The sequence below is a fragment of the Equus przewalskii genome, chromosome 28 (genome assembly GCF_037783145.1).
Source record: "Equus przewalskii isolate Varuska chromosome 28, EquPr2, whole genome shotgun sequence".
NCBI classification, from domain to species: domain Eukaryota; kingdom Metazoa; phylum Chordata; class Mammalia; order Perissodactyla; family Equidae; genus Equus; species Equus przewalskii.
In genome coordinates this window covers 23,801,767-23,817,491 of record NC_091858.1, presented here as the reverse complement: position 1 = coordinate 23,817,491, position 15,725 = coordinate 23,801,767, and the positions used below count along the sequence as shown (strand labels likewise).

The following is a 15,725-nucleotide window of genomic DNA, read 5'->3' as shown; positions in this document are numbered from 1 at the left end:
ATGCTCAAGGAAGACAAGTATTTGCCAAAGCTGCCTGGGCACCTACCCATTCGTAAAGCTCCTGCCGAGCCAGCAACATAAACACTAACGCTTTCACGATACATCAGGAAAACACACAAGAACCTGGCGTTTCTTAAACTGTCACTTTGTATTGAGACATTACATTTCTGTAGTAAGACACATCATTTCGTTCAAAGAAGGTAACCGATTGGGTACCCGAAAATCTCGACCCAAAGTTAAACACCTGTTTCCCAAAACCTGGAGGCTCCGTTCACCAACCTGTCGTGACCCCGTGGGGTAGCGGAAAATAAGTGACAGCCCCGCGGGGCTCAGGTTCAAGTCCGCCGAGGCGGGCGGTCCGCTGAGCCCGGATCCTGGGCGCGACCACTTCTTAAGTCAGGGCCGACCCCGACCCACGCCACCCTCGAGGGCGTCCTGAGGGCAGGCCGGGCCCTACCCACCGTACCCCACGGAACCCAGGCCCGACGCCTTTGCTGCGGTTACACCCGCCCCCCGAGGGGCTGGCCGGGTCGGAGAGGCGGCGGAGCGAAGGGCTGGGGGCCCGGCCCGCCCGCCCGCGCAGGCTTCCTCCTACCGACCCCGAGTTCCCGCCGCGGCCTGGGCTCCGGAGAGGGGAAACGGATGCCGAACCGAGGCGAGGAGGGGGGCGGGAAGAAGGGGTCGCCCACGCGCCGCTCACCTGGGCGCCGCCCGCGGCGTCCGAGGCTCGCGCGCACGCGCCGGCGCGCTCCCGCAGCTGCGCCGCACCGGCTTCCGGAAGCGGGAGAGCGGAAAGGGAAAGGAGGCGGCAGGCGAAGAGCCGCGTTGCCGCGGAAACGGGGCGTGGCCAAACGTGCGGGAGGGGCGTGGCCAAACGCGCGGCTTCTCGCGGCTCCTCTGGAAGGGTGGGCGTCATAGAGCGCGGCCCGGGGAAGGCTAGAGAGGGTCGAGCAGTCCCGCCCGGCCGTAAGAGGTCGGACTAACGACTCAGCTCTGGGCTGGGGAGGGACGGGTGAAGAAATGAGTCGTCTGGGCCCTCAGTTGCCCCGTGCACGATCAAGATGTTGCTGCTGTTAACGGCAGTCTGGGTGCGCCTAGTTGTTATAGTGGTGTAGGGGAGGAAGACATTTCCTCTTCCCAAATGTGGGTTCGTCTGGCCGGAGAATGAATTAAACTCACATGAGACAGAATAGCAAGAGAAAATTAAACAAAGCTTTATGAGGAACCATGGCCCGGGGTCTTTCTTCCCGAAGGAAGAAAGGGCACCGGAGAAGTGGGGTGCACAGAGTGGTTATATACCCCCAAACAGGGTGTTTCACATGTGATTGAAGTGTCCCTCCCACAATAGTCACAAGATTGCCCTGTCAGCACAGGGCTTGATGGACACAGCAGGTAGTGGTCTGCTATCTTGGTGGGTGTTGCAGGAGGCAAGTCTATTGTCTTGAGCTGGGCGGTCACAGGTGAGCTCAGCAATCAGTTCCTAGCCTAAGGAAAGATGCATAATCCTTAAAGAAATGCCAGCGTTGAGAGGGGGAGGGAAGTTAGTTACAGGAGGTTACCAGACTAGCACAATAAAATGCAGATTTAAGTCCTTGCCTTTGGCATTGATTAAGAGTTTCTAGAGAGAAGGTCATCTCCTTTCTTGTTCCTGGTACAGAGAGGGAGGCACCTTTTACAGGTAGAGATTTACCTTACAAATGTAAATGTGTCCTAACAAAGGGCAAGTTCCACTCCTCAGAGCCTCCTTCCCTGTCCCAGTTTATCAAAAGCAATCAGCCTCAAATAATCCTGATGCCAAAGAGACATATCTTGGGGTGGCCAATTCCAGACCCCCACGGTGGCTAATTTAATGTGGAAAGCTGCTTTAATTGTTTTGTAATTCCTTACCCAAACAGCAACGACAATAATAAAAATGGGAGTGATGTTGACGTGGGGTCGAGGAGTCGAAGGAAAGATTTCTTGGACTCTCAAGATCTGGTAGTAGTGCTCTTTTATTTAGAGTATAGTGTGGAATAGCATGGGGACAGGACCTATGGGCAGTCAGGCTACTGTGTGGGGACAGGGCCCACGGGCAGGAGGAGCCACTGCTGCCGCCCTGAGTTGAGGGTTAGGGTTAATTTTATAAGGCATGGGTATATGAGTCATCTCTTTACAAGACAAAGGAAAGAACATGAAAAAAGTTAAAATGGTATCAGTGCAGATGGGGTCTGGTCATTGGGTGATCCCATGACTTTTAGACAAGAATCAAATCGGATTAAGTAAAGGTCAGAAGCCACCACCCTAAATCAGTTACATGAGATTGCCAGACAGCAACCAACCCAAGTTCTGACCTTCCCCATTAAGAGTTTCTAGAGACAAGGTCATCTCCCTTCCTTCACAAATGCAAATGTCTCTCAAAAGGGCAAGCAAATTCCAGTCCTCGGAGCCTGCTTCTCATCTGCAGTTTTAAAATTAACCAGCCTAAAATCCTCATCAATGTGTCTTTGTGGTTGTTTATATTAGCAAAGTTCAGTTAGACAACTAGTTAGTTCCATGGGCCAGGGGCTGGTAACACATTAGAAAGTTCTCTATGACTGATAAATGAGATGGGTAGTTAAAACAAGATAAGAGAAAAATGATCTGTGTAGGAGATAGTGAATGCCACAGTTTTTCAGTTTTGAACTCACAGGCACATATAGTAGGTGTGGTAGAATAATGATGCCCAAAGGTCCACATCCTATACCCCAGAACAAGCAGTGAATATGCTGCTTTACTTGGCAAAAGAGATTTTGCCGATGTGATTAAGGAGCTTGAGATGGGAAAATGGACCTGGATTATCCAGGTGAGCTCAGTGTAATTACAAGGGTCTTAAGAGGAGAGGCAGGAAGTTCGAAGTCAGTAATAGGAGACGTGGCCAGAGAATCAAGAGATTGTAATGTGTCGACAAAAATAATCCATAACCAATCTATAAATGAAAATTTGGGTGAGTTTATTCTGAGCTGTAATCTGAGGACCATGGCCTGGGGCCTTTCTTCCAAAAGGAAGAAAGGGCACCAAAGTAGTGAGGTGTACAGAGTGGTTATATACGCCCAAGCAGGACTTTTCACATATGATTGAAATGTCCCTCCCACAATAGTCACAAGATTGCCCTGTCAGCACAGCGCTTGATGGACACAGCAGGTAGTGGGTCTGCTATCTCGGAGGGCGTAGCAGGAGGCAAGTCTATTATCTTGAGCTGGGTGGTCACAGGTGAGCGCAGCAATCAGTTTCTAGCCTAAGGAAAGATGCTTAATCCTTAAAGAAATGCCAACGTTGGGAGGGGGAGGGAAGTTGCACCTTTATCTCAAGGGCCTTTGTTCTTGCCATAGGGAATGTCTAAAGCAGATATACAATGCATGCTCAACAGCCACAGTCAGGCCATTTTGGGAAGACAAGGTCAGGCCGAATTAGGTTTATACCAAATGGCTTCCTCATACTCTCCAATATATCCTATTGCTTGCCATTTTTATTTGTCAAATGTACAGCTTGATGACTATAGTTAGCAGTACTGTATTGTATATTTGAAAGTTGCTAAGAGAGTAGGTCTTAAAAGTTCTCATCACAAGGAAAAAAAGTGTAATTGTGAGGTGATGGATGTTAACTAAACTTGTAATCATTTCATAATATGTACACATATTGTTATGTTGTACACCTTAAACTTATATGATGTTATATGTTGATTATATCCAAATAAAACTGGAAAAAAATTTTTACTCTTAATTAAAATAAAACAGCAAGAGGTCGGAGTGACGTGAGGAAGGGACTGTGAGCCAAGGAAAGCAGGCGCCTCTGGAAACTGACAAAGGGAAGAAAAGGGATTCTCTCCTGAAGCCTCCAGAAGGAATGCAGCCCTGCCAGTACCTCGATTTTAGACTTTTGGCCTCTGGAACAGTAAGAGAATAAATTTGTGTTGTTTTAAACTATTCAGTTTGTAGTAATTTGTAATAGCAGCAAACAGAAACTAATACAATAGGTACTGAATAAATATTTTTTTACATGAAAATATAAAGTTAGGAAGCATGGGTTCCGTAGCCTAGGGAGGCTCACTAAGGAACTGGCTCTATTTTAGTTCTTCATAATGCATTTTGTTCTTGTTGGTCGTAACTACCAGCAAGTACAGAGAATCACTTCTCTGTTCTTTTTGTACGCAAAAAGGAAGGATTTCACTTAATTCTGCTGGGTGAAACTATACTGGCACCATTTCCCAGGGATGATTGCCTCCTCTTTGGTCCAAAGTTTATGGGGCCAGCCCAAAGCATAGTGGTTAAGTTCACATGCTTAGCTTTGGTGGCCCAGCAGCAGGTTCAGATCCTGGGTGCAGACCTACACCACTGTCAGCCATGCTGTGGTGGTGACCCATATGTAAAGTGGCAGAAGATTGGCACAGACATTAGCTCAGGGCTAATCTTCCTCAGCAAAATAAAAGTTTATTGTATAGAGGAGTTGAATAGACATTTTTCCAAAGAAGGTATACAAATGGCCACTAAGCACATGAAAAGCTGCTTAACATCACTAATTATTAGAGAAATGCAAATTAAAACCATGAGATCCCACTTTGCATGCATAAGGATAGTTATAAAAATTAAACATTAAAAACAGAGGGGCAAGCCCCGTGGCCAAGTGGTTAATTTTGCACGCTCTGCTTCGGCAGCCCAGGGTTTAGCAAGTTTGGATCCTGGGCACAGTCCTAGCACCGCTCATCAAGCCATGCTGAGGTGATGTCCCACATGGCACAACTAGAAGGACCCACAGCTAAAAATATATACAACTATGTACCTTTGGGCTTTAGGAGAAGAAGAAAAAGTAAAATCTTTAAAAAAAATTAAAAACAGAAAATAACAAAGGTTAGCAAGAATGTGGAGAGATTGAACCCTTGTGCGTTACTGGTGGAAATGGAAAATGGTACAGTCACTACAAAACTACGGCACTTCCTCAAAATATCGAACATAGAATTACCAAATGACCCAGCAATTTCACTTCTGGGTATGTACCCAAAAGAACTGAAAGCAGAGTCTTGAAAAGGTATTTGTACAACCATGTTTATACAGTGTTATTCATCACAGCAACAATGTGAATGTACTTATTGCCGCTGAACTGCACACCTAAACATGCTTAAAATAGGCGCCAGCCCCAGGCCGAGTGGTTAAGTTTGAGTGCCGGTTCAAATCCTCAGCATGGACCTCGCACCACTCATCAGGCCATGCTGAGACGGCGTCCCACATAGCAGAGCCAGAAGGACCTACAACTAGAATATACAACTATGTACGGGGAGGCTTTGGAGAGAAAAAGAAAAAAAAAAACGATTGGCAACAGATGTTAGCTCAGGTGCCAATCTTTTTAAAAAAAAAGATGTTAAAAATGGTTAAAATAGTAAATTTTGTGTATATTTTACCATGATAAAATATAAAAACCAAAAGAGATGATTCTATCTCAACTTTAATTTTGGCTCTTTTTCTGGCCTAAGAATGTGTAAAGTTTTGCCTTTGTCCTGGTTTTCTTTTCCTGCAAAGAGCACTTCCTCGGTCATCTATATTGAATGAATGAACCAATGAATGTGTGAACTAGATTGTAAATAAGCTACTTCAGGATGGAGATTTTATTTGCTTTGTGCCTCTTTACAGTTCTGGTCATAGAAGGTCATCAATTCATAGGTGAAGAAAGGCCCCTCCCCCAATTCACTGAATCTGGACTCTTGTCAGAAAAGACGTAAATAATATCCTCTCTCCGCATTTGGAAAATTCCTTCTCACTTATTTGTAAGCGTCTTGAAACAGAATATAAGTTTAAACATTTTTATAGAGAGCTATTAAAAGACCTTTCCATACTATCTGGCAGTTTTTCATTTATGCCAAACTTTCTTTATGATATAAGCAAGTGTACACCCAGTGGAAAGCTTTTCTCTTTTTTAGTTTAGGAATCAAATTTTGAAGAATGATGTCTTTACTGGCTTAAAGTTTATAAACCAACTTGAAATTAAGTGCAGTTAAGTTTCATATTTTTTGAGGATCTAAAGGGGTAGTTCAAACTATCTAAATGCTATAAAAAATAGAGGAAACTGAAAGAACAAAATGACTTAAATTTGCAAACATGATAACATCTGAATTTTTCTTAATTCCCACAAAGCAGAATTAGTAGGTCTCTTCTTGTCACCATAGAACTTTGTAATACCTTTATTATACTGTGTATTACATTGCTTTATGCTTTTCCACCGTCTTCTTACTCCCCCACCCCAATTAGAATGTGGGCTCTTCAAGGACAGAGACCATATTTTTTTATACTTTTTGTTTATTTATTTATTTATTTTTGCTGAGGAAGATTATCTTCCCCTTTTTTTGCTTGAGGAAGATTTGCCCTGAGCTAACATCTGTGCCAATCTGCCTCTATTTTCTATGTGGGTCACAGCTACAGCATGGCTGCCAATGAGTGGTGTAAGTCGTTCCTGGATCTGAACCTGTGAACCTGGGCCACCAGAGCAGAGCAGGCGGAACTCAACCACTGCTCCATGGGGCTAGCCTGTATACTATTTTCTAACAAAGCACCTGGCTAACGTTTTTGGACTGAATGAAAGAATGAATAGAAGTCACAAACTACCTTCCAGAAGTTTATGCTCTATTTAAAAGTCAGGCGAATGCAATTGTTATTGTGTTGGTTTTGTAAGGACATTATTTGTATAATGTAAAAAGCAGTTTGTTTTGTCCTTTGACATTACATTACCTTTAACTATTGTATTTGAAGGATAGCAAATGAAGGAGAATACTATAATTTAGGTCCCACTATCAACTGACTGTGTGATTTCGGGTCAGTCATTTAACTTCCCTGAGCCTATTTCCTCGTCCACAAAATGGGATTATAATAATTATCTTTTTGCCTTTATAGAGTTGTAGTGAGGAACATGTGTTTTAAAAAGGTCTTCCAAAAATTAAAGTTTCCATTCAAATATGAAGTACTATTTTTATTAGCTTTTTTGTCTACCCAATTATTCTAGATATATTAGTATAGAAGAATATCAGACTTATTCATTCAAATATATTTGTTAAGGGTCTACTCTGTGCCAACACCTGTTCTGGACTCTGATTAATTCTCTAATATTAATTTTTACTTTCCAGAAGTATGTTGTCTTTCCTATAGTGGATAAATGACAGAGACATTGACTTCTTTTAAGTAGCATATAAAAGCTTTCTATAATATTAAACACATAGTGTTAATCCTAAAATATTCAAAATCCTTTCCTAATTTATGTGAGTAATCAATAATTGTGCACTGCCTATTTTATATTTTACTCTGCTTGTGACAAATATCATGAAACAGCATATACATCAGTTCAAAAAGTTTTTCAGGGCCGGCCTGGTGGTGCAGCAGTTAAGCATGCACGTTCCACTTTGGCAGCCTGGGGTGCGCCGGTTCAGATCCTCGGTGCAGACATGGCACCGTTCATCAAGCCATGCTGTGGCAGGCGTCCCACATATAAAAAAGTAGAGGAAGATGGGCACGGATGTTAGCTCAGGGCTAGTCTTCCTCAGCGAAAAGAGGAGGATTGGCAGATGTTAGCTCAGGGCTGATCTTCCTCAAAAAAAACAAAACAAAACAAAAGTTTTTCAGCCCACGTGTGTTTTGGAGGAATTAGGTAAGTACAAACACTTTATTTTCTTTCTTTATAATCTGCTGGACAATAATACGGGATATCAAAATCTAAGTGAGCTAGCTTAGAATGCTTTTTTTTTTTTTGCTTTATGTTTCATAACTTGACAATATTGCAGTAAAATAAAGCTAAATGATATGGCTATATTACCAAACCCTCAGCTGGCAAATGGTTGTACATTGCCTCCCTTGCTCCATCCTTACGCAGGCTCTTTTCTCTATCTCATAGGCAGATGGGAGTAGCTTATGAATAATTATCAATTCCAGGAACAAGAAAAGTGAACTTTAACATATTTTGAGTGACAAGTCACTAGATGCTACTGATTTTGGTGAGCAGCCAGAAGATCTACCAGAAACTGATTAGTGTATTCTAACAAAGTAAATTGGGTAGGTTGTTAAAGTAACAGCACTAACGAATTATGCCTCCCTATGTTTAAGCCCGTGTGTAGGCCCGTCCCTTATTTAACTCCTGGTCGGGCCATAAGATATGCTTTGGCCAATGGGAAATTAGCAAATGTAAGATGAACAAAGCTTGTACATTGCATCCCTGAGATTGTCCTGTGAAGAAGCCCAGGCTCCCTTCTTGGAGGATAAGAACACAGGGAGCAGGGATGACCCATCTCAGCAGAGGCTCCATAGACCAAGTGGCTCCAGCCTATACCCCAGGAGACCACAGCTTTATTAGTGACCCCAGGCAAGACGAGCAGAACCGCCCAGCTGACCCCAGCCCGAACTGCTGACCCATAAAATCATAAGCAAATAAAATGGTTTTTTGGTGGTAGTATGTTATGCAACAATAGACAATTGACACACCACGTTTCCCTGAATTTCAGGTCAAAACTTAGATAAATTAAAATTATCCCTTTTTTGGGTTCTACCTTTGTTAATTCTTTATCTTGTCACTCGCTAATTTAATTTACAGTACTTTCCTTTGTAATTCCTTTTCTCTTCGAAGATTAATACGAAGACATTTCTGCCTGAAATTTTCCCAATCTGAGTATTTTTACTTACGAATATGGAACCCCACCCAGCATAATTTATATATATACGTTCTAAAATTTTGTTCAGAGATTCATCTTCTTCTTAGAAATGCGGCTTTAGCATTCTACTATTTGTTTTTAAGGTATTTTATCATTTCTTACTTTTCGAAGTTTGACCACACTTATGTCTATATCTGTATTTTCTGTAAACCACGCTCTGTTTGAAAGTTTACAAGAAAGAGAGATAGAGTGGTTAACTGATCTGTTAGGGTCTTACAGTGAATCAGTAGAAAAAACTAGAAGGGTATCTAGGTCTTTTGATGCGTGTTAACATCTTTACTCACAATTTTCCCCAAAGTAGTCAAGGGCAAACACTGTGTATTTCTCTCTAATCCTGTGACTACCTCCAAGATGGGACGGGGGGTTAAGGTGAAATATGCTTAATCGTGAAGAGGAAGATGCGTTACATATTTTGACAGGGATCAGGTATTGCCTACCAATTTACACTAATATTTTAAATGTCAATTTTTGTCTCTTAATTTATTCTTATCTCTGTGAGTTAAGGCAGATGTCATTCCCATCTTACATAAGAGAATAACTAAGATAGCATTCAATTATAACCTGCCGGGATGTACTGACTATAAGGAATACAAATAAGGCATCCCTACTTAGCTTGCCCTTTAATGCTTAGGTCTGGTAGGACTCAACACTGACTTGCGGGATGGAACACCTGCATCCTAATTTTACACCTGACTTAGAGCCTCTCCTCCCTCAGCACCTCCTGATCCCAGTCTCTCCCTTGGACCTCCTCACCTTACCTCACCTCTCAGTGTTCCTCAAACTTTGCACAGGATAGAGTCCCAACTACTACTTGTTAAGTAAATGCACGAAGTGTCCATGCTGACTTAGCAGCCATATGGCATATGCTTTAAGGAAGTTTTCTGATCACAAATGTACATTTCTCCAGATCTGCATTATTCTTGGGGACAATATACAGATGTGTTGGAAAGATCATGGTCTTATGAGTTATAGATCAGGGCTCTCAATAAAAGTCAGATCAGTTTCCGCTTTCACTGATTCATGTTAAGATCACTTAGCACTTGTTGGGGCTGGCTGAGATACCAGCTATACGTACAAAGCAACAAAACTAAACATTTTTAAGTTCATGAATTTAAATCCTGTTTTTTCTCCTCTGTAATATGGGATGACTAAATGACAGAATTTTTAGGAAGCACGATGGCATAGTGGTTAAATGCACAAGCTCTAAAGCCAGACCACATGGGGTGATAACCAAATCCTAGCTCTGATATTTATCAGCTTTGATAAATATCAAATATGTTTATCAGCTTTGATACGTTGAGCAAGTTATTTTACCTTCTGTGCTTGTTTCCTCTTGTGTGGATGGAGATAACATTATCAGGGTTGTTGTGAAGATTAAATGAAGCATCTCTACTGCTTAGAACAGTATCTGGTACACAGTCAGTGCTCAATTAGTTACCATTATTGTCAGCTATGGGTTCAAATCTGAAAATGGATATAAAGCCCTCAGCACAGAGTCCCTGGCCTGTAAATGATCAAAAGATATAGTTGTGATGGTTGGGAAGAACAAGCCACCATGCTTTACTTGAAATAATTTGGATTTGTAGGGTACACTTTGAGGAGCCCCGTGGGATGATAATTAACTATTTTTATTAAAAAAAAAAAAAAAAAGAAGGCAAGAACAGGAAGACAGTAACTTCCTTTGAGGTCATCACCTAGGCATGGCAGAGTCACATCTGGCATAAGGCACACATTATCTCCTTCTCTTTGACTCACAAACATGTGAGAATAATGTGTCCCATGAATACTAATTAATATGAAAAACAACTTTTTAAAATGACAAATGTGAATACATTTATTTTTATACAGATACATAAAATAATTCATTTCTATGCTGTTTTGTTAGAGCTAAATGTTAGGGATAATTTTTTTTAGACCTCTTACTTCATCTCCTACTTGAAATCCATGCCATTCCAGGGAAATTTATTATGAAGACAGGAATACACAGGTGGGCCGTGTCTTTCTATGGACACCAGCATTTCTTCTTTTGAATAATAACCTCTTGGATAATACTGTGTTTTAAAAGAATACATATCTACTAAATATTTTAGTTTATATTGTATGAATGTTGAATTTTTTTCCTTGTTGAAATGACACAGATGATTCTTTATAGAAAAACAGTATAGTCATAGTATTTGAAAATATATTTTAATGCTTATTTTTCTTAACTGTGCTTCCTTCGAAGCAAGATATGACTCAATTTATCAGAAAACAATAGCGTTTTAAACTGTTGAAATTCTTCATGATTGCTGCATGGAGAGGGTCCTGGGCTTTTGCTTTTAAATTTTTCCCGTATTCTTATCTTTATTTGTTACTGCTTCTCTCATCTATTTACTTCTCCTTCCCTTTTTTCCCCTATTCTTGATTTGCTCTCTCTACTCATCACCCCCCTTTTAAATAATCATTAATCTCTTTAGAATTCCTTTATTTATCCATTAAAGATACATCTGCTGCTTTATTGGTCCTAGCAGTAATTACTAGTATTCATCTAGCACATTGGCATCTTCTCAGCAAGCATTATCTGTATATTAATGCTGGAACCATGACAGAAGAGGAAAATACGTCTTCTAAAAATTATCAGGACCACTTTCACTCGCATGAGTAATAGCATTTGTACTGAATTGTTGGCAACGAAAATACCGGGACTTGGAGCCAAAGTGATGATGGCAGCTGTGTATACCCTCTGGCACCAGGCGGACTTCTCCGGGTCTCTCCAGACTAGAGATTGCAAGCTTCATTTACTCCTCCACTTTTGTCTGACTCCTTCCCTGAGGGGGCTGGGTGGGAGAAGGAAGGTTGTTAGGGGAACTGTGTTAAAGTGAGGATCTGAAATGGTTGCCTATTTAATCTAAGTAGCAAGTGAAAACGAGGCAGAAATCTGGGGGGCTGTAAGCACGCGAGGAGGTTGCTCGTCAGTACGGAGCGAGGATTAAGGGATCACCTGAGCTCGAGAATTACCAATGCTCCTGACACCTGCAGCAAAATTTTCCATCGACAGACGGTACCCTGGGGGCGGGGCGGGGGAGCGCAGGACGGAGCACTGTCCGCCGGGATTGGTCGCGCCCCCTCCCCGCGGGGCAGCAGCGGGGCGGACCCCGCCCCCAGCCGTGGGGGGCGGCCGGGCAGGGCGAGGCGGGGCGGCCCCGGCTGTCACTCAGCGGGCCGCGCAGGCTCTCCGCCCCCCGGCTGACGCGCGCTCCGGGGCCGCCCCCGCTGCCGCTCCGCCTCGGGCTTCGCCGGCTGAAGTCACAACACGGGCCGGCTACCTGGGCGCGCCCGGCGGGCAGCTGCGGGCCGGGCGCCGGGTGGCGGCGCGGAGGGGTCGCCGAGAGGAGCCCGGCGGCGTCTGTTGGAGCCGTTCCCCCGGGGGGCCGCCGGCGAGGGCATGAGCGCGGACTGCCTCTGCCTCCGGAGCGGCGGCGGGAGCGGCGAGGGCAGGAGGCGCCGCGCGGAGGCCACCGTCCAGGGCAGCGCAGGGGCACAGCAGGGCAGGAGATGTGCCTGTCCTTAGCGGCACAGGAAGCAGCATGCACCCCGATGCCACCCACAGCAGCGGCGCCGGCCTCAGCCCTGCCCCGGGCGAGCGGCCGGAGTCCCGGGAGGACGCGGCCGCCCCGGGGGGCCCCGGCGGCGGGAGCTGGCGGGTGGCCGTGGCCGTGGCCGCACTCGCCGCCGTGTCCCTCTCCTGCCTGGGGCCCGGCTGCTGGCCGGCGGCGGGAGGCGCGGGGCTGTGCACCGTCCTGCTCAGGCTCAGCCTGTACCTGGGCTGCGCCGCCGCCGCCTTCCTGCTGGGGACCCTGTGCTCCCTCGTCTGCCGGAGCCCGCGAGCCCCGCCGCCCGACTTCGCCGCCGTCTGGAGACGGATGGCCGCCCGCCGCGGGCCGGCGGTAAGTACCGGTCTCCCTGCCGCCTCGCGCCCCCGCGGCCCTCCCGCTTCCGGGGCCGGCGCCCGCTCCCGAGTCCCGGGGGTCGCCGCGTGGCCGGTCCTCCCCGGCCCCGCTCCCCGCCTCGAAGCTGGAAGCCCGAGAGACACGGGTTGGGGTTGGGCGGCCCGGCTGGTGGATGAGAGCGCTCCGTCGGCCTCCCGTGGGCGGCGGGCTCGTGGGGCCGGCCGAGATGCTCCTTAAGAGCTCTGTAGCTGCTCCTCCACCGTTCTCGGTCACAACCTTGATAGTTGAATACTCGTGCCACAGCTTCGATGTTGCTCTGCAGCTGGTGAGTGGAAGGAAGGAGAACCCAGCATTCCCGATACGCAGGCGCTGCACCCTATACTGGTCCTTGTATTTGGTTCTTTTCGCCGTTCTCCGTGGGAGGTAACTTTGTGACCATTTACAGATGAGGAAACTTAACTCGCGGAGGCTAAGTTGGCTTAGGTCACCCCATCCCTCTCCAATACCCAAGCCTGTGTACACTTTTTACCACGCCATCCTGAATTCCACCATGTTAAGTAATGCAGTCCCGGCTAGTTTGTGTAATTTGGAAAGGGGATGCCAAAAGTCGCTCTCCTGTAGTTTGCAACAAAAGGAAAGCTATCCCCAGTGAGATATGGGACAGTCGGGCGGAGGTTAGGGAATACTGGAAATATTCCAAATGGGCTCTTCTCTTCCTTACTGCCAAACTACTACTTTCTCTACCTCCCAGCTTCCGTCTCGTAACCCTTTAGATGAAACTTGATTCTATCGTAGCTTGACACTCACTGCTTGACTGAATGATACCATCCTTAAACTGAAATTGCCCAAGCACTTTGTAGGAAGGCAAATGGCAGTGGCTTAACTTAATGAGAATATTTGTTAGAGAGGCCATTACGCCCTGGATTTTGTGTTTGCTTATGATGTGACCTGCTACTCCTTTGTAAAGATCATTACTCTCTTCACCAAAATCACCGTTTCCTGGGTCTGTCTATTCGGAATGCAGTGCTGAGATAATGGCTGAAGAGTGTAAGTTAACGAGTCAGGCATCCCCACTCAGGCACGTTGGTCTGCAGTTCAGTATATTCAGCAACAGGAACTTCTGTTTTCATAAGTAGTCTCAAAAATTAGTAATGTTTATTTCTCTTAAAAACCTCCACTTAATTGTCTTTTTTCATGTCTAATTTAGCAAGAGTTGGTGAGCAGGTGTACTTTTCCTCTTGCTTTTTTCCTACCATAATGAAAAATGAGGACCCCAAGATTTTACTAGTTGGTTTATTGGTCTGTAAAAAACGTTCCAGTTCTTTAGAGTATCGTAAGAAGTTATAGTTCAGTCCGTGCGATTTATCCGGTATTTTGAGTAAGCCAGGTACTATTCTGGAAGCGGGGGTTGAATCAACAAGACGCACAAAAGTCCTGCTCTCTGGGGATTGTATTCTTCTGGGGGATCAGACAATAAGTGAGATACTTTTGCACAGTAATAAATGCCTATGAAACAAAAAAATGACTGAGAGTTAAGTGACTGAGAGTGCCTGGTAAGTGGGGAGAGGAAGTTTAGATGGTGAGGTCACGGTCAAAGCCATAGTATTGCAGTCCACGTTGGAAGCCTGGAAGTTTCATGTTGTGGGTTACCATTCTGTTCCCTGGAAAACGTTCCCCAAACCGCCAAGCTCACTTGCACTCCTGGGCAGGTAAAACTTGAATTATCATTCAGAAAGGTGGTTGAGTAGAGGAATTAGAGGAAATAGTACTTTGAAGGTGACAGAACGTGAAGCAGCTTACGTAATTTCTCGTATATGTCACCTGAAGATTTCAGGTAATAGAAGAGTTGAAGTACAGTCTAAGGAAAGTAGACTATTGGTCGTTCTTCTTGAACTTGGATTCTTATAATAGCCTTAAATAAGAAAACAAGTTAGGAACCTTACTTTCTAAGTTAGATGTTACTTAGAATTGAGATGTGTGTTATTTGCATAAAATTCTCTCTATATATTTTTTACAGTACTGATGCCTTTAGTTGTGCTGTATTTCCAATGTATTTGTGTTAAAGGTTTTTTTTTTTTAAAGTTTTCTTCTTTATGAATGGAAGCATAAGCATGTGGTATAGTATAAAATACCTGTCAGTTCCGTGGGGGTAGGGTAGGAGTTGGACCACAAGGGTCATCTAACATATGTGGAGGGGAGGCTGTTTAGTAGTGAGCCAAACGGTGCCTTTTAAGATACAGTGACTACTGCACCACAGAAATTTTGATTCAGCATGAAGAAAAGAATCCTCATTCTTCTACATTTTGGATTCTTCTAGTGTTAGCTAGACGTATCAGATAGACACTGCGACTTATCCTTCTATCTGTCCATCCTTCCTTCCTTCCTCTTTTTTTCTTTTTGGATTTACTCTCTAGAAGGAAAACGCATACGTTGTTAAAAGTAGGCAACTAGAGAAGCCTAAACTAAGAGGGAAAAGGTGTTTTTATGTCTCGGAGTGTTCAAATGCTTCTACATGCTTCACAGTGCACTTAGCAGCTACAGACTCCATGTGGTTAGGACCCATGATTGACGCCTTCTGTTATCCCCTGCACCTTGTAGGAGCTCGAGAAGTGTCTGCTGAAGATAACGAAGAAGATTATGTCCATTTGTGGTCACTAACTTAGTGCTTTCCACCTCCAGTTAGAATACTAATTATTCTAGCATCTATTGGGTATTTCCTACGCACAAGGATTTTCATTTTGCTTGGGTGGGATCACTCTTGATTAAAGTAGTAAAAATAATTTTCATCTCAAGTAGAAATAATATCCAGTGGTATTTTCAGGTACTAAGGAAGCTTTTGTGTAAGGTCAGGAAGGTTGACGCTCAAGTCTTGACAGTTGATAGCTGAGTCCCACTTTAGAAAAACTCCGACTTTGTTGCAGGCCAGCAGAACTGGAGCTGTGATGTTCTAGGCCTGGCCTGCTCCTGGTGTAACCCTTGTTAGTCCAGCTTTGCTGAGTAGGCTGGCATAGTTGGTGATTTGGGTCTTGTGCTAAGCCAGTTAACTCACCTGGACCGAGCGCCTCAGATTCTCTAGCTGCAGTCACTCGACTGTAGCACGC

General features: G+C 44.5%; 2 protein-coding genes and 1 long non-coding RNA gene across 11 annotated transcripts in view; 1 reads left to right on the top strand and 2 right to left on the bottom strand.

The window, feature by feature from the left end:
- CFAP97 (cilia and flagella associated protein 97) overlaps window positions 1-857 on the bottom strand; it is a 36,727-nt gene extending 35,870 nt beyond the window's left edge. The window contains exon 1 of one of the 6 annotated variants that reach the window (XM_070599061.1): window positions 701-857. The gene's annotated coding sequence lies outside the window, so the exon portion shown is untranslated. Of the gene's footprint in view, window positions 1-279 lie in introns of all 6 variants that reach the window. The other 5 variants (XM_070599063.1, XM_070599067.1, XM_070599064.1 and 2 more) reach the window with 5 other exon arrangements.
- Window positions 858-11,142: 10,285 nt separating this feature from the next.
- LOC139080145 (uncharacterized) lies at window positions 11,143-12,638 on the bottom strand. Its single transcript, XR_011534401.1, has 2 exons — window positions 12,496-12,638; window positions 11,143-11,511 (listed from the first exon to the last, which is right to left on the bottom strand). It is a non-coding gene; the product is annotated as an uncharacterized lncRNA (long non-coding RNA).
- SNX25 (sorting nexin 25) overlaps window positions 12,111-15,725 on the top strand; it is a 165,452-nt gene continuing 161,837 nt past the window's right edge. For all 4 annotated transcript variants that reach the window (XM_070599045.1, XM_070599042.1, XM_070599046.1 and 1 more), the window contains exon 1: window positions 12,111-12,621. In XM_070599045.1, coding sequence (XP_070455146.1) covers window positions 12,262-12,621 — 360 coding nt within the window. In that variant the 5' untranslated portion in view covers window positions 12,111-12,261. The remainder of the gene's footprint in view (window positions 12,622-15,725) is intronic.